General features: G+C 44.5%; 1 protein-coding gene across 1 annotated transcript in view; it reads right to left on the reverse strand.

Annotated features, from left to right (window-relative positions):
• The window catches only part of PIGF (phosphatidylinositol glycan anchor biosynthesis class F), an 81,795-nt gene that overhangs the window by 11,435 nt on the left and 51,725 nt on the right, over nt 1–18,635 (reverse strand). Inside the window, exon 5 of the mRNA XM_030195811.1 lies at nt 17,308–17,416. Within this exon, the coding sequence (XP_030051671.1) occupies nt 17,308–17,416 (109 nt within the window). The remainder of the gene's footprint in view (nt 1–17,307; nt 17,417–18,635) is intronic.

Genomic DNA, 18,635 nt, shown 5'->3' on the forward strand with positions numbered 1-18,635 from the left:
TAGCAGGGGCTACCAGGTAACCGCTGTCTCTATCTCCTCCCAGGCCTGACTGGCTTTGATGGATGGGAGATTTAACCACAGATCCTCTGGACTGCAGTACATAGCTCTAGAGCCCTAGTCAGAAGGCCAACCCACTGACATCTGTTTTAAGTTTTGCTATACATGCATATCACCTGCATAGAGAGTTCATTAAAAATTTCATTCTCTAGTTTGGTCTCTTCTGAAACAATGCACGGAAGAGATGCCGCTAAGAAAAAGGTTGAAATCGACTCCATGTCTGAACAATGTAATTTTAGTTAATAGGCTCTAGCCTTTAAAATTAGAATTAAAAATAAACTTAATCATATCTTAGGATATGAACAATGAAAAGACTAGAAGGCAAGTGACTAACTGCTCTCTCTCTAGCACATGGATCGTTATATGATGACGACAGGGACATCTGCTTCCTCCTACAGATTGTTGTGGCTTGGATTCTTTGGAAAAGTATGTGTATTTCCATATGCCAATACTATAAAGTCAAAACAGCCTCTTGCATCAAACATATCCTCTGAGCAGACCAACAAATAAAACTAAGCATTCGCTAGTGCTTTCTTTGACTTTTGGCATCATCTGCAAAACTGTATTAATTTAATCCTTGCACATCTTAAATAGACATAAACAGACCTTAGGCCTGGGCAGGAATTTTACTGATATCTTATATGCCAGGGGTGTAGCATAGCATCATACCAAAATAAAGTTACTCACTTGCAGTAGGTGTTCTCCGAGGTCAGCAGGACATATGTTCTCACATCTGGGCGACATCACCGTCGAAGCCCCAGCTTGGCCCCTGCCCAGCGTTCTGAAGATTCCTGAAGGTTTTGACAGTGACAGGCCCAACCACATATGCATGTCTGCCTTCCCACCTACCTATCTCATGCGGGACCCACAGCTGGATAAAAAACAAAGAATCTCTTGTCCTCGGAAAACATCTGCTACAAGTAAGAAGCTTCCCTTTTTCCAAGGACAAGCAGGACAGTATGTCCTTATGTCTGGGAGTCCCTAGCTATCAGGCTCATTGAAAACAACAAACAACGATCAATAGGGACTTGCAACAGCAAGACCAATATGAACTAATAACACGTGAGAGTGCAGCCTGGAACACAGAAGAATGGGTCTAGGTGGGTGGAGTTGGATTCTAGGCTCCAAACAAATCATGCAGCACTGCCTGACCAAACCGGCTATTGTGTCAGGTATACTGCTCCAGACAGTAGTGAATGTGTGGACTGAAGACCACTGCACAGCTCTGCAAATCTCCTCAATGGAGGCGGATCTCAAGTGGGCAACTGACATTGCTATGGCTCTGACATTATAAGCTGTTACAATGCCCTCCAGCGTCAGCCCATGAGTTAAGAACAGCCATACTGGGTCAGACTAATATCCATCTAGCCCAATAGTGTACAGTGTTCTTTCGCCAAAATGGGCATGGGGTTTTGGGAAGAATGTTGGCAGAACAACTGACTGACTGATTAAGATGGAACTCCAACACTACCTTAAGAAAGAACTAAGAATGTGTGTTGAGAACTACTCTGTTGTGGTGGATCAGCTACTAGGGCCTGCAGCCCATAGACTCTGTGAGCTGAAGTGACCGCCCTCAAAGACAAAAGTTTCCAGGTTAGGTACTTCAGATGACATGAACCAAGTGGCTGCTTTTTTTCACCAGCTGGATGAGAATGACGTTGAGGTCCCATGACACACTGGGAAGTTTGATGGATTTTGTCAGAAGCAAACCTCTCATAAAACGAACAACTAGAGACTGTACAGAGAAGGGCTTACTTACCCTCTAGATGGTAATAGTAAGCGCTAACTGCAGTTGTAGAAGGTAGTCAAGCAGCAAACCTCTTCCATTTGAAAATATAACACCTCTTAGTGGAATCTTTCCTGGAAGTCAGCAGAACCTTGGAAACACCTCCAGGCAGTTGAACGGATGCAAATTCTATGCTCTCAACATCAAAGCCATGAGGGCCAGGGACTAGAGAAGAGACCTCTCATTATGCATGATGATAGTTGGAAAACAATTTCCAAGGTTCTTTGGAGGACAACTCCAGAAGAAGAGGAAACCAAATCTGCCTTGGCCAATAAGGCATAATGAGGATAATGGCTGCCTGGTCCTACTTGAGTTTCAGTAGAGTCTTCCCTATTAGAGATTATGCATAGAAGCCCTCCTCCCAAATGAGGAGGAAGGCATCTGATGCTAGCCTGCCATGTGATACGAGTCTGGAGCAGTACTGAGAGACTTTGTTGTTGAGATAAGTGGCAAAGAGAACCACCAAGGGTGTGCCCCACTCTCAGATCTTGCTGGCAACATCCATACTGAAACACCACTCATGCACTTATATCACCCTGCTCAATCTGTCCAATAGGCTGCTTGCTCTCTTTTCCCACCAGGTACATGGCTTTGAATACCATGCCATGGCTGGTGGCCCACTGCCACATCCTGACTGCTTCCTGGCAAGTAGGACCCGTACACTCCAACTTGTCGAGATAGTACAAGGCAACCTGATTGTCTGTTTGGATCAGAACAATTTGGTTTAACAGCTGACCTCTGAAAGCTTTTAGTGTTCCATATTGTCTGCAGCTCCAAACTGATGTGAAGCTGAGTCTCCTGAGCAGACCAGTGACCTTTGGTTTGAAGCACATCTACATGAACACCCCATTCCAGATTGGACATATCTGTGGTCAGAATTTTCTGGAGAGGAGGAATTTAGAATGAAAGCTCCTGAGTCAAATTGGTTTGAACTGTACATCAGAGAAGAGATTGCCAACTCTGGAGTTACCAAGATGCCAGCCTTCAGACTCCCCATGGCCCCACACCACTGGGAAGCCAGACTCCACTGGGCACCTCGTAAATGGAGGCGTGCCATAGGTGTGACATGCACAGTGGAGGCCATGTAGCCTTACAACCTCAACATATGCCGAGCTGAGAACTACTGGCTGCTGTGAACCTGCTGAGCGAATGCAAATGAGCGCTTCTGCCCTTACTTGAAGATAGTATGCTTGAGTTTGAACAGTGTCTAGCAGGGCTCCAATGTACTCCAATCGTTGTACTGGGAGGAGGTAGGCCTTTGGTTAATTGATTACGAACCCTAGTAGCTCCAACACATGAATAGTTTTCTGCATGGATTCTTGAGCACCCTCCTTCGATGTGCTCTCTAACATCCAGTCGTTCAGATAGGGAAACACACGTACTTCCAGTCTACACAGTGATGCTGCAATTACTGCAAGACATTTTGCAAACACTCTGGGAGCAAAGGGAAGGTCAAATGGCAGAATGTGGTACCGGTGGTGTTGTTTCCCTACTCAAAATGCGAGATACCTCCTGTGACTTTGGGTACCCTTCTTCCCATAATTCAGGAAAATGATGGCTATGCTCTCTGGACTTAAAGGATGCTTACACCCACATTCGGATACATTCAGAAATAATCCTGAACTTTTCTCTGACCAATTATTTATTCAGAGCCCTTAGGTCTAGGATGGGACAAAATCTCTGTGTCTTTATGGGCATAAGGAAGTACTTGGAATAGAATCCTTTCCCTTCTTCCCCTGGGGTGTTTCTAAGGTTCTGCTGGCTTCCAGGAAAGATTCCACTAAGGGGTGTTATATTTTCAAATGGAAAAGGTTTGCTGCTTGACTACCTTCTACACCTGCAATTAGTGCTTACTATAGGTATAGCTGCATGTTCCAGACCTAGAACCAGTGGTTCAAGAAATGTTGGCAGAATTCCCTTGGCAAGGAGACAGCCTTTTTGGGGACAAGGTGGAAGAGGTTGCTGATTTCATTAAGAAACAGACTGACACCATGAAGTTTCTGTCTCACCCCACTCCTTCTACATCCTCCACTGCTTGGAAGTTTTCGGGTGGAAGTCAGACGGGTTCCTAATACTCCTACTTCCTTGTCTTGCTCTCATCTGCGGCCTAATGCTCCCGCTCTCAACAGTATAAATTCCTGAAATCCCAGCCAGCTCCCCAGTCTAAGCAAGGGGCAAGCTTTTGACTGGCTCCAGCAGAGCATAGCCAACATAAAAGTACCAATCTCAGATGGCCTGCATGTTGGGGAGGCTGAATTTTTTCCAAGAAGTGGAGGATGTAGAAGGAGTGGGCTGAGACAGAAACTTCATGGTGTCAGTCTGTTTCTTAATGAAATCAGCAACCTCTTCCACCTTGTCCCCAAAAAGGCTGTCTCCTTGGCAAAGGAATTCTGCCAACATTTCTTGAACCACTGATTCTAGGTCTGGAACATGCAGCTATGACAGTCTTCACACCCCAATACCTAAGGAAAAAAGTCTGAATGTCACGTCAAGAGCATCAAAAGTTATCCAGGCTATGTGCTCTCGATACTCCTGACTTCCTAGCTGGTGGAGTTCTGTGGTCTTCACTAAAGGCAGAGTATCCACAAAATCCAGCACATTGTGCACCAAGTTCTTCAAGTAAATGCTCATATAGAGCTGGTCAGAGGTCTGGAACATGCAGCCATGACAGTCTGTGCACCCCAATACTTATGGCAGAAAGTTTGGCACCCCAATACCTATGGCAGAAAGTCTGGACGTCACGTCAAGAGCATCAAAAGTTATCCAGGCTATGGGCTTTCTACACTCCTAATTTGCTAGCTGGTGGAGTTCTGCAGTCTTCACTGAAGGCAGAGTGTCCACAAAATCCAGCACATTGCGCATCAAGTTCTTCAAGTAGATGCTCATATAGAGCTGGTCAGACTGGATGCAGGAAATGAGCATCAAGCCTCGAAACACTTTCCTCCCAAAAGACTCCAGAGTGTGAGCATCCATGCCTGGGGGAGCTGAGGCATGGGTCCTCAAGCTTCTGGCTCTTTTGAGAGTGGATTAGATCATCATGGAATGATGAGCTTTCTGATCTCTAAACATACAGTCCGCCTTCTTTGGAACAACCTGTACAGAGAGTGGGGTCTCCCAATTTCTCATCTGTACAGTCTTAAGGATGTTGTGCACTGGCACCGTCACAGCTTCCTTAGGAGAGGAATCATCAAGGATATTCAACATCTCAGCCCTGGATCCAACATCTAAACCCTCGATTTCCAATTTAAATGGGATGGCTTCAGCCATCTCACAAAAAGTGGACAAAAAATAGCTCCTCTGGGGGAGCTTTTTTCATGTGGCCGAGAGGGGTATGAAGATAGGCCAAGGGATCCCTGCTCCTAAAGGTCTTCTGGCTGTGCATCAAAACCCCAGGAGTGGTTTATATTGGACTCAGCAAAGTACTCCTTATGAGATGTCCGAGTTCGTGTTTGCCTTGGACTACTGGACAAGCAATCAAGCTTTGGGCAAAAGCTCCAAGATACACCAGAGGCGCTTCCTCCCCCACTGGGCTAGAAAGGAACATAACATCAGTCAGTGCCGGCTCCAATGTTCGATGAGACACCGGCGTCAATAAGCGCCTGACAGATAAGGCATGGGTCTCCAGGATGGGCTGGAGTGGAACCATAGTTGGTACCGACTCCCTTGAGCCTTGGCTCCTCCTGAAACATGACCAGGAGCCGCTCCTTGAGGGCAGACATCAGTAAAAGTAGGCTAGTGTCGGTGTGGAGACAGCCTGAGGAGCCAAATCCGGCATTGGGGTGACTGATGCATCGGCACTGCTTCCATGGAGAGAAAACAGTCCTCACAGCACCAACGCTTTTCAGGTACTGGCAATGCCGGTGTCCCAACAGTTCAAACATGGTGCTTCAAAGAGCAGCAATGTCCATGCTTCTACGCCTTCTCTTGATGCAGGATATCGGGATCCCTCGGTGCAGACGAGAATGACACAGAATCCTGGTCTTTGATGATGCTTGGCTTGAGCAGGCATTACCAACGTACAATGTCGAAGCAGGTGGAGACCTCCTCGATGCCGGTGCATCTCCAGTGATCAATGCAGCTCCTAATGTCATTGGGGTCGATGCTTCAGAGGCCAATGTTGATGGACCAGACTTCAGTCTGCCAAAACATTTCTCGCACTGGGCCTTTTGACTCTGTGTTCTTTTCCGTTTGAACACAGAATTTAGAGTAAGAGGACAGATGAGCAGGACCAAGGCATGGCACGCACCTGTTGTGAGTGTGTGTCACAGACACGGTCTTACCGCACCTTCAGTACTCTTTGAAAATGCTGAAAGGTTTCTGAGGCATGTCCAGAAAAACAGCCGAAGTAAAATCAAACTGCTCAATTTTCAAAAAGTGAATTTTTTTTCTTTTTTAATCTCGATCATGAGCCACGGAAAACAAAAACAAAAAAAAAAAAAGAAAAAAAATTTCTAAAAATGAAATTGGTCCTGTGCTACTCACAGAGAATAAGGCAGGAAGGTTAGGGTGTATTTATCCCTCCCAATATGGTGGTCCACCCACCAATACCTAGGAATAAATAAATCACCCAAGGCTGCGTTTGGTTAGAAAAGCAATTAGATATCTTATTCTCTCTCTACTCACCAGGTATAATTACAATTGACAATTGCTTTTGGGAGAATACGGCAGGAAGGTTAGGGAGAAAAATGAGGCACTTGAACTACGGGTCAGAGACGAGCAATAACTCGTCTTCACAGCTCTGCAGAAAGAAACAAACTGCAGGTCCTGTGCAAGTTGGGCAGGCGGGAAGGCACATGCGAAAGCGTAGTTAGGCCTGCCAAAAGCTTCAAGAATCTTCTGAATGCTGGGCAACAACTGCAGCAGGGCTCAGTTGGTGACGTCACCCAGATATGAGGACATATTGTCCTCCTTCACCTCAGAGAACTTCACTTACACTGGTTAGTCACATGGCTATTGTAACCAGGCGCCTCTCTTGTGCAGCCAAGGATAGAACAATCTCCTCCAGCCACAGGCTCCCGGTACAATGAATAAATAGATGTCCACCAGTAACTTCAATCTTAAGGACTTTTATTCCATGCAGGTTTCTAGTACACAGTTCCAACAGCAGCATAGCACATACCAGGATTCAATACAGGCCTCAGTCTGGGCTCTTTATCCAGTGCACAATAAACAGTAATTCAATTCCCCAGACAAACAGTTCTTTCAGTTCAGTCACCAAGCAGCAGTTTCTACCTTCTATCCTCTTTACCTTCAGGAGAGTTCAATATTTTAGGGACTCCTTCTACCCAAGGGTTTCCCCCTGCATCAGCATCAGTGAATTCAATACTTTTGGGACTTCCTCTCACCCAAGGAATCTCAGCTTGCTTCAGTACTTTAGGGACCTCCCTGCCCAAGGATTTTCAGCCTGCCCAATACTTCTCTCCTTCTCTCTCCTGAACTGATGAGACTCCTTCCCCCCTGCCTAATCAATCCCTGGCTTCTGCCTTCACAACCAATCATTCTCCACTCATTAGCTTCTCTACACACCCATACCAGCTGAGTTGAGCATGAGCCTAATGAGGAGCTCCTGCACACAGGGTTTCCTATCTCTCTTTCCCCCTAGTGGCAGCCAATCTACACCTCCTGTTAGCTTGCACCCATGTCCTCCCTTATTGCAGCTAGGAGTCCAGTCCGGGTTTTCCATCTCACCCCCTTCTGGGACTTGTAGTTCAGACTGAAACTGCCTTAACCCAACTATCCTGGATGTGACTTTATCACACTATGCACAGAATTACAAACCTGGAATGCGAATTGAAATGCTTTCTACCACTGGTTCTCTCTTTGAACTTGGGCAAGTCATGCCTTCCTTGTGCCATAGTTTAAGCTAATGCAATAGTGTTATTTTTGTTATTATACTAATACTGATCATTCATTCATTTGGAAAGTGCCATGCAGTCTGGGAACCAAAAATGTCAAGTAAAGCCAAACACCACAGGGTGCATTTCTACTTCTAAAATATGGAACTGAAAACGGCCTTGTGATCCAGATTAGATTTTGTAAAAAAATCATTTGGCTTGTATAGCATTACTATTAAAAATGCATTTACCCTACAGGGTGCTAAAATCTGTTGAGAATGTTTTAATATGCATCAGATCATTACTATTCATGATTTAAAACATTAAAGAATAAACTAAAATGAACTCATAAAGAGACAAACAGACTAAAGCTAGTTCATATTAAAAAGACAAATATAAAGTCTTTCAGCTGGATCTGATAAAAAAAATGGCTTTTAAATATTTATTTTTTTAGTGGTGAATAAACTGGACTTTAGATTTTTTTATCCTCACAATCTGCTGGGTTTTTACCATGCTGGATCTTGTGGATCGTTTGCAGTGGTGATCATTGGTGGAGGGAACATGAGTAACTGTTGACATGAAAAGAGCCTGGTGTGGGAGTCTGTGCCAGGAAAGGATGCTGCAAAACAGCTTTTTGGTGCAGTTGGTGGTTTGCAGCCCCAAGATGAAGGAGTCCTAATTAGGATTCCTCCCAGTACCAAAACTGGAAATGAGGTTTAGGAATATTGATTTGGGCATTGCCACATAGGAGTTACCTAAGACATTGTAAAAATCTGCAGAAATATCTTAGGGCTCAATCCCCCAGATTCTATAAAGGGCGCCCAGATTTGAGAGTGATCCAGGAAGCATGTGCAACCTAATTAACAAGTCAATAAGTATCAATAATTGGATGCTATCAATTATTAATGTTAATTGGCACCAATAACGTGTTATGCACACATCTGGCTGCCCACTACCCTATAAGCCTGGGCACTGAAATCCCATGATGTGTAACTCAAAAGGGGGTGTGGCCATGGGCAGATCAAGGGCATTCTCAAAAGATGTGCGCAGTGTTATAGAATTCTGGGAATCCATGCCCAACTTGTGTACCAGTTTTCAACTGGTGTTAAGTCCTTGTGCCCAAGTTGGGCCCGGAAATCCAAGCTAAGCACTATTCTAATAAAGGTGAGAGCACCTTTTATAGAATAGTGATGATGAGCACTGATTTTCCCATAGCCTATTTTTCAACACCATTTACTGAATTGGCCCCATATGATTATCAATTTTAGATGTCGTTAAAATGATTCTTCCAGTAATAAATAATTTGACTTCTCAAATCAAGAATTTGGAACAAAAACTAATGCAACATGATCTTCAGTTATCTAAACTTAATGCTTCAGCTGAAAAAGATACATTTTCAACAAACTGTTAGTTACAATCTTTGCAGACATCTTTTTGGGCATGAGGAAGTACTTGGAATCCCTTCCCTTCTTCCCCTGGTGGAATGGATTTTACCGTATATGCCTTTAAAAGCGAAGAGTTCCTCTGTGAGCACTTCCTGTTTCTGGGAGCTGAATTTTGAAGCTTTTGGTGGACAGTTTGGAGGGGACTGACACCAACTGAGGATGTAACCCAAATGGACTATTTGAAGTACCCAACAGTCTGAGGTTAGAAGGGGGAAAGAAACCTTTCGGCTATGACTGCTGTTCGATTTGAACTGGAAACTCTTGGAAATTTAATTAGAAGTACTAATGCAAGGTTTTTGAGCTTTCTTCAAGTTGCAAGAATTTCACCTAGGGAAGTCATTAAGAAATTTATGAAGGTTTTACACATATCTGAAGAGTTGATACCCCCCATAAAGAGGGGATATTATTTACCAGGATATAAACATGGAGATCTTTTGCTTAATGGAGATATTACAGCAAATTCTTTGGAGCCTAGAGAAGAGACTGATATTTCTGGAAATTCTTGTGGGACATTGATGATGTTTTTTGATAATAGTTACTTAAGTATTATTTTAGATCTAAAGAGAAGCCATTTATGAAAAGGACAATTTTGTTTTTCTCCAGATATATCACATGGAACTCAGAAAAGACGGAAGCAAATTCTATTATTTAGACCGGAAGTTGTTCAGCTGGGGCCTTCTTTTTACCTAAAGCTCCTTATAAATGTATTATACATTATCAGTAGGGGCCCGATATTCAGTCAGCAGCAATCAGATTTTTGCTGACCGCCACCAGTGTTAAACCCAGAAATTCAACGGCAGGCCGTGTCCAGCCACCGGCATTGAATTTCCGTGTTTGTGGAGCCAGCTAACACATAGCCAGGTAAGTGCAATATTCAGCACTTAAAAGGCTATGGGTTACCGCATAAAGATAGGACTGACTTTTATGTGGTTACCATGGCCGGTTAAGTGCTGAATATAGGCACTTAAGTATATAAGTACATAAGTATTGCCACACTAGGACAGACCAAAGGTCCATCAAGCCCAGTACCCTGTTTCCAACAGTAGCCAATCCAGGTCACAAATACCTGGCAAAATCCCAGAAAAGCTCAATACATTTTATGATGCATATCCCAGAAATAAGCAGTGGATTTTCCCAAGTCAATTTAATAATAGTCTATGGACTTTTCCTTTAGGAAGCCGTCCAGACCCTTTTAAACCCCGCTAAGATAACCATCTTTACCATGATCCTAATTGTTCAAGCTTTCTTAGTCATGAATGAAGTTTAACCTATTACCTTTAGCTCTTATCACAGGATGAACTTTTTCTTGTAACCTAACCTAATTTGTCCCTTTACCCCAACTATGTATTTCTCCTATCCAGAACTGGTAATCACCTCTTATGGAATTATGTAAGCCACATTGAGCCTGCAAATAGGTGGGAAAATGTGGGATACAAATGTTATAAATAAATAAATATTCTCTGGCAACAAATTCCAGAGTTTAATTACATGTTGAGTGAAGAAAACATTTCTCCGATTCATAATAAATTTACTACTTTGTAGATTCATCGCATGTCCCCTAGTCCTAGTATTTTTGGAAAGAGTAAACAAATGGTTCACATCTACCCGTTCCACTCCACTCATTATTTTATAGACCTGTATCATATCTCCCCTCAGCCGCCTTTTCTCCAAGCTGAAGAGCCCTAGCCGCTTTAGCCTTTCCTCATAGGGAAGTCGTCCCATCCCCTTTATCATTTTCGTCGCCCTTCTCTATACCATTTCTAATTCCACTATATCTTTTTTGAGATGCGGCGACCAGAACTGAACACAATATTCGAGGTGCAGTCGCACCATGGACTAATACAAAGGCATTATAACGTCCTCATTTTTGTTTTCCATTCCTTTCCTAATAATACCTAACATTCTATTTGCTTTCTTAGCCGCCGCAGAACATTTTAATGTATCATCAACAATGACGCCGAGATCCCTTTCTTGGTCACTCCTAACGTGGAACCTTGCATTACGTAGCTATAGTTCAGGTTCCTCTTTCCCACATGCATCACTTTGCACTTGCTCACATTAAACATCATCTGCCATTTAGTCTCCCCAGTCTCATAAGGTCCTCTTGTAATTTTTCACAATCCTCTCGCGATTTAACAACTTTGAATAACTTTGTGTCGTCAGCAAATTTAATTACCTCACTAGTTACTCCCAGTTCTAAATTATTTATAAATATGTTAAAAAGCAGCGGTCCCATTACAGACCCCTGAGGAACCCTGGCCAAGTGCTGACTCTGCCCCAAGAATGCCCACAAAATAGCCGGTTTTCAGTTGACTGCTAATTGGTTAAGTGATCCTCAGGAGCTTAGTCAAGATCGGGAGGCGGGGCTGGAGGTTGGGAGGCGGGGATAGGGCTGGGCAGACTTATACGGTCTGTGCCAGAGCCGGTGGTGGGAAGCAGGACTGGTGGTTGGGAGGCGGGGATAGTGCTGGACAGACTTGTACGGTCTGTGCCAGAGCCGGGGTTGGGAGGCAGAGCTGGGGAGGCGAGGATAGTGCTGGGCAGACTTATACGGTCTGCGCCAGAGCCAGTGGTTGAGAGGTAGGGCTGGTGGTTGGGAGGCAGGGATAGTGCTGGACAGACTTGTACGGTCTGTGCCAGAGCCGGGGTTGGGAGGCAGAGCTGGGGAGGCGAGGATAGTGCTGGGCAGACTTATACGGTCTGTGCCAGAGCCGGTGGTGGGAAGCAGGACTGGTGGTTGGGAGGCGGGGATAGTGCTGGACAGACTTGTACGGTCTGTGCCAGAGCCGGGGTTGGGAGGCAGAGCTGGGGAGGCGAGGATAGTGCTGGACAGACTTGTACGGTCTGTGCCAGAGCCGGGGTTGGGAGGCAGAGCTGGGGAGGCGAGGATAGTGCTGGACAGACTTGTACGGTCTGTGCCAGAGCCGGGGTTGGGAGGCAGGGCTGGGGAGGTGAGGATAGTGCTGGGCAGATTTATACGGTCTGAGCCGGTGGTTGGGAGGTGCGGCTGGTGGTTGGGAGGCGGGGATAGTGCGGGGCAGACTTATACGGTCTGTGCCCTGAAGAGCATAGGTACAAATCAAAGTAGGGTATACACAAAAAGCAGCAAATATGAGTTATCTTGTTGGGCAGACTGGATGGACCGTGCAGGTCTTTTTTCTGCCGTCATCTACTATGTTACTATGTTGCCGTTGAAAATTAGCAGTTAGCCCTGAACAGGTTCCATGAAAGCTGCTCCTAATAGCTGGCTTACGGGCTGCTTTGTTTATTCTTTGATAATATAGAAAAAGTTTTCCTTTACGTTCTCCACATTATTAGATCCTTTGTTTTTGTGGACTGGAGCTTGATGATGATTACTTAATTTTATAGAAGGGTTGTTTCCTTCTTTTTTGATTATTGTTTCCCATTAACTTTCTGTACAAGTAAATGTACTTTTTTTTTTTTTTGTTACATTTGTACCCCGTGCTTTCCCACTCATGGCAGGCTCAATGCGGCTTACATGGGGCAATGGAGGGTTAAGTGACTTGCCCAGAGTCACAAGGAGCTGCCTGTGCCTGAAGTGGGAATCGAACTCAGTTCCCCAGGACCAAAGTCCACCACCCTAACCACTAGGCCACTCCTCCACTGTTGCTACTATTTGAGATTCTACATGGAATGTTGCTATTCCAACATTCCATGCAGAAGTCGGCCCTTGCAGATCACCAATATGGCCGTGCAGGCTTCTGCTTCTGTGAGTCTGATGTCCTGCACGTACGTGCAGGACGTCAGACTCACAGAAACAGAAGCCTGCGCAGCCTTCTACATGGAATGTTGCTGGTGGAATAGCAACATTCCATGTAGAATGTCCAATAGTAGCAACATTCCATGTAGAATCTCCAATAGTATCTATTTTATTTCTGTTACATTTGTACCCCGCGCTTTCCCACTCATGGCAGGCTCAATGCGGCTTACATGGGGCAATGGAGGATTAAGTGACTTGCCCAGAGTCACAAGGAGCTGCCTGTGCCTGAAGTGGGAATCGAACTCAGTTCCTCAGGACCAAAGTCCACCACCCTAACCACTAGGCCACTCCTCCACTGTTCCTATTATTTGAGATTCTACATGGAATGTTGCTATTCCACTAGCAACATTCCATGTAGAAGTCGGCCTTTGCAGATCACCAATGTGGCCGCGCAGGCTTCTGCTTCTGTGAGTCTGACGTCCTGCACGTACGTGCAGGACGTCAGACTCACAGAAACAGAAGCCTGCGCAGCCTTCTACATGGAATGTTGCTGGTGGAATAGCAACATTCCATGTAGAATGTCCAATAGTAGCAACATTCCATGTAGAATCTCCAATAGTATCTATTTTATTTCTGTTACATTTGTACCCCGCGCTTTCCCACTCATGGCAGGCTCATTGCGGCTTACATGGGGTAATGGAGGGTTAAGTGACTTGCCCAGAGTCACAAGGAGCTGCCTGTGCCTGAAGTGGGAATCGAACTCAGTTCCTCAGGACCAAAGTCCACCACCCTAACCACTAGGCCACTCCTCCACTGTTCCTATTATTTGAGATTCTACATGGAATGTTGCTATTCCACTAGCAACATTCCATGTAGAAGTCGGCCTTTGCAGATCACCAATGTGGCCGCGCAGGCTTCTGCTTCTGTGAGTCTGACGTCCTGCACGTACGTGCAGGACGTCAGACTCACAGAAACAGAAGCCTGCGCAGCCTTCTACATGGAATGTTTAGTGGAATAGCAACATTCCATGTAGAATCTCCAATAGTATCTATTTTATTTTTGTTACATTTGTACCCTGCGCTTTCCCACTCATGGCAGGCTCAATGCTACTATTTGAGAGTCTACATGGAATGTTGCTATTCCACTAGCAACATTCCATGTAGAAGTCGGCCCTTGCAGATCACCAATGTGGCCGCGCAGGCTTCTGCTTCTGTGAGTCTGACGTCCTGCACGTACGTGCAGGACGTCAGACTCACAGAAACAGAAGCCTGCGCAGCCTTCTACATGGAATGTTTAGTGGAATAGCAACATTCCATGTAGAATCTCCAATAGTAGCAACATTCCATGTAGAATCTCCAATAGTATCTATTTTATTTTTGTTACATTTGTACCCTGCGCTTTCCCACTCATGGCAGGCTCAATGCTACTATTTGAGAGTCTACATGGAATGTTGCTATTCCACTAGCAACATTCCATGTAGAAGTCGGCCCTTGCAGATCACCAATGTGGCCGCGCAGGCTTCTGCTTCTGTGAGTCTGATGTCCTGCCTATATCTGTACAGTTCAAGGATGGATTACAAAACTCAAAAAAACAACTAAACCAATCTGTCTAGGAACTAGAGTTAGATAAGCCAGATAATTAGCCTATAACAACCATTAAATTAATACACTTATCTAGCTTTAAATTATCCATTGGATAGACCTGCCTTATTAAATAAGAAAGTCTTTAAATGCTTTCTAAAGTAAAGATAATGAGTACAAGATCTCAGATACATTGGGAGTTGATTCCAAAAGTTGGCTGACTGATACTGATGTTTGACTGATTTTAATTTCTTAAACATTGGAAATTTTTGTTGAAACAGGTTGAAGTATCATATCTAGAAGATGGTCCTCATAACAAAGATGTTAAATTTAATATATAATTAGGAATTTCCCCAGTAAGAATTTTGAAAGTAGTAATGCCCAGCTTCATTGGTGTGCTGGAGCCGGCTCACAAGAGACGTTTGTTAAAGTTTGCTGAATTTTGCCAGCTGGTTGGCAGCCAGCACACAAATTTCTCCTCCCCTAGCTAACAGCATCATCCTCTCTCCCTCCTCCCCTGCCCACCCAGCATACCTCTCTTAGATTCCCATTTCATATCATCCCTCAGGTCCATCCCCCTCACCGCCGTCTGTCAAACATCACTACTCTTCCAGCAGCGCTAGTGGTAACACGCTGCCTAGGCAACCCGGAGCCTTCTCTGCCAGGTCCCATCCACACATAAGCAGGAAGTTGCATCAGCGGGGCAGGACACGGCAGAGAAAAGGCTCTGGGTCGGCCAGGTAGCATGTTACCGCTAGAGCTGCTGGAAGAGTAGTGAGGTTTGAAGATTGGCCGGTGAGGGGAATGGATCATCTTAGGGGGGAAGCTGAGAGAGGGGCGGGGAGATGAGATAATGATGCTGTGTTAGCTCTAGGCAAAGAGATTTGATTGAGAACAGTAGATGGCATGAAGTCAAAAAAGTTGAAGCTAATTAGGTTGGTCTCTGTTTCCCCTTCCCCACGCAGCTGTCTTCACTGTAAACTCAAAACAAAACAAGCAAACCTATGAGCTGCTGCATCCACTTTGCTGTTGTTTATTGTTGGTAGTATTTTTATTTAATCTCACTTATATTTTTCAAACATGCCGGCTTGTGCAGCATACGGATCTACACAGAGGAAGTATAATAATGGAATACCTTTTCATAGGTACACTAGTACTTTGTTATAAATGCCATTTGGAGGGGCTGGTTATAGGGACACCCTAGCACTGTTATACTGGTGCAGAGATCTTTTTCTCCTGGTAAAGGGCCACTAAAACTGACATCATGTTATGAGAATGAGGTGGTCAACATTCAGAATTTCTATTTATTGGACATTAATATCCCACATTAAACATGAATTAGGTTGAAACCTGGGAGAATTTAAAATATTTTTTTTTCTGTTCCTGTGCCTAGATCAAAAGAGAAAGATGGTTTGTGGGAACTTTGCTCCTTTTGTTTTGTTGGAATCAGTGCTATAATGATGGCTAAGGGAAAGCAGCAGTAGAACAGTGGAACTGAATGACATTTATGTTCATACAAAGTTAATTATTTTTAGTGGAAATTAAATCTGTTGGCTGCCTGCTATGTGAATATTCCATCACTCTTTCATTATTGCTACCAAGTATTACATATTTAGGGCATATGCCTTAAATATAGATTGTATTATCTAAACCTGACATGCACATGGTATTGCTTGTTAAACCCAAAAGGCAAAACCTAAGGGTGGGTTAAACAATTTGGTATAAACTGTGTTTATGACTTTACTTGTTTTGTACTGCTTTGGGTCCTACTGATCTGTACGCCTGTTGTGTTATTTTGTTGAGTGGAAACAGTCGGGTGGGCTAATAAGAAGGAAGGGGAAAGGTTCTTGGAGTTGAATGGCCACATGGAATTTACAGTAAAGAATATTGTATATTTTAATATTACTTACAAATTGGTTGCCATACTGTACCTTTGTACCAATAAATGTATAACAGAGTTACATACATATATATCGCTTTTTTTTTTTTTTAGGAGACAGAGCCTGTTGTTAAATATTTACCAGCACACCACTGCCCAGTTTAAACTGTAATCTCTCAGTGACTGGAAGCCAATGAAGCCTAGAACATAGGAGCCAACTTGTCAAAGTGATTGGGGGTGCTTAATTTTTTTTTTTTTTTTTTACAGGTGGTGCATTTCTTCCCCTCCCCCTTCTCCCCGCCCCAGAGTTCCAGGCCACAATCCCTCCCTCCCTCCTTCCTCAGAGTTCCAGATCCCCCTCCCTCCCTCCCTCCGACTTGAGTTCCAGCCCCTCCCTCCCTCCGACTCGAGTTCTAGCCCGACCTCTTCTCCCACTCCCACAACAGTCCTTCGCCTGCCCCTCGCCTTCCTGCATGCCGCCCATAACTTAAGTCATCTTACCAGGGTCCCGGCGGCAGCAGTAGTGAAAGGCGAGCACAAGCAGGCTCGGCGAGTCGGCGCTTCAGCCTGCCTTCCCTTCTCGTTGTTCTCAGCTTTGCCTCTGGTTCTGCCCTCATTTCCTGTTTCCGCAAGGGCGGGACCAGAGGCAGAGCTGAGAGCAACGAGAAGGGAAGGCAGGCTGAAGCGCCAACTCGCCGAGCCTGTTTGTGCTCGCCTTTCACTACTGCTGCCGCCGGGACCCGAGTAAGATGACTTTTAAGTTATGGGCGACATGCAGGAAGGCGAGGGGCAGGCAAAGGACTGTCAATTCAAAATCTGCATTATTAGTAACTGGGTCCCACTGCATAAGATAGAGCCTGTGGTGAAATAACATGCGTTAACCATATTAACACGTTTAAAGCGATAGAACATTAGTAACTCTAGGGGTCAAAGTTGAAGCTTGTGGATTTATGCATCTCAGATGTACCTGTGCATTATTTAATGATATAAGCTGTGAATACTAACTTGCCAAGGTCTGTCCCAATCCAAGGGAATAGGGAATGCACCAAGCCAGGCTCCTACAATGCTGCATACTGTGGTGATCTGCAGGCTGCTATCCCAGATGGACATAGCTCTGTAAAAAAAAAAAATCACATGGAAAAACATCAAACAAGACTTGTCCACAAGCAAGAAGTACAGACCATTGAAATGATTATATACACCACTGGAAATGATAATAGTCATAGGCATACCTCGTACAATCTCTCGAGGAAAGACAGCTGATCACGTATATGATGCCATATGGGGATTCTGACTCCCACCAGAGCAGATAATCAGCACAGAAGACAAACAATACTTAATACAATCTAAACTCACAATTCAGAACTATGGGTACATAAATTCACCTCTTATCACAATATAGAAATTACAAAAAGAATTGAACTCCTGGTAGATAGTGAGCTCATCAAGTATCAGGGTGCGCAGGACAGCTCAAGGTGTTACTAAAGGTCTCTGCTGCAGCTGTGGAGTCATAAGAGCGCCATGCGACTTCATGATAAATTTTTAAGCAAGTTAAACAAACATAAATCGCATCTTTTTTCAAACAGATTAGTACACAATCGATGAAACACTTTCTTCTCTCAGTAAGCGCTGTTTAAGAATCTCCACTTTATATAAAAGTAGTTATGCATCTTAATAACCACAATTCTGGGTCATGTCTCCATAGCGACTCTCTGCCGACGCCAACCAGCTTTCCAAATCTCCTACAGGTGTCAGCTACGGTTTCCTGGATCCCCAAAATATGGAGGTTTCCCTGTCTTGACCGATTCTCCAAATCCTCCAGTTTTTTTATTATGTGCAAGCACAAGTTCTTGAAGAGGCTTGAGCTCCCCACTCTTTGTGCCTATATCGTCCTACATCCCCAACACTCTTCTGCTCCAAATCTGTAGTTCAATGCGCTGTTTCAGCTAATGTATTTTCTAAATTAGAAATCTTCCGTAACAACTGCTCTAAACGGGGACCCAGTGCTGAGCAGACCGCAAGGGCCAGTTCCGCTGAGCAGACCGCAAGGGCCAGTTCCACTAAAGCGGCCTCAGTAAATTGAGAAATGGCCCCAGGACAACCTCTGCAACTTGTTTTGCAGAAATTTGGAGCTGTTACAATCTTTTTTTCTGCAGATTTAGTTGGCATTGCCTCGCCCGACTTAGTCAAAAATTTGTCCATGAAATGCAAGTTCAAGGAATGGCCTTAAAGGTGAGAAGGATAAATTCCTGGATGAAAAGTCCATAGTCTGTTATTGAGATGGACACGGGAGAAGCTACTGCTTGCCCCGGGATTGGCAGCATGGAATGTTG

The sequence above is a fragment of the Microcaecilia unicolor genome, chromosome 3, assembly GCF_901765095.1.
Source record: "Microcaecilia unicolor chromosome 3, aMicUni1.1, whole genome shotgun sequence".
NCBI lineage: Eukaryota > Metazoa > Chordata > Amphibia > Gymnophiona > Siphonopidae > Microcaecilia > Microcaecilia unicolor.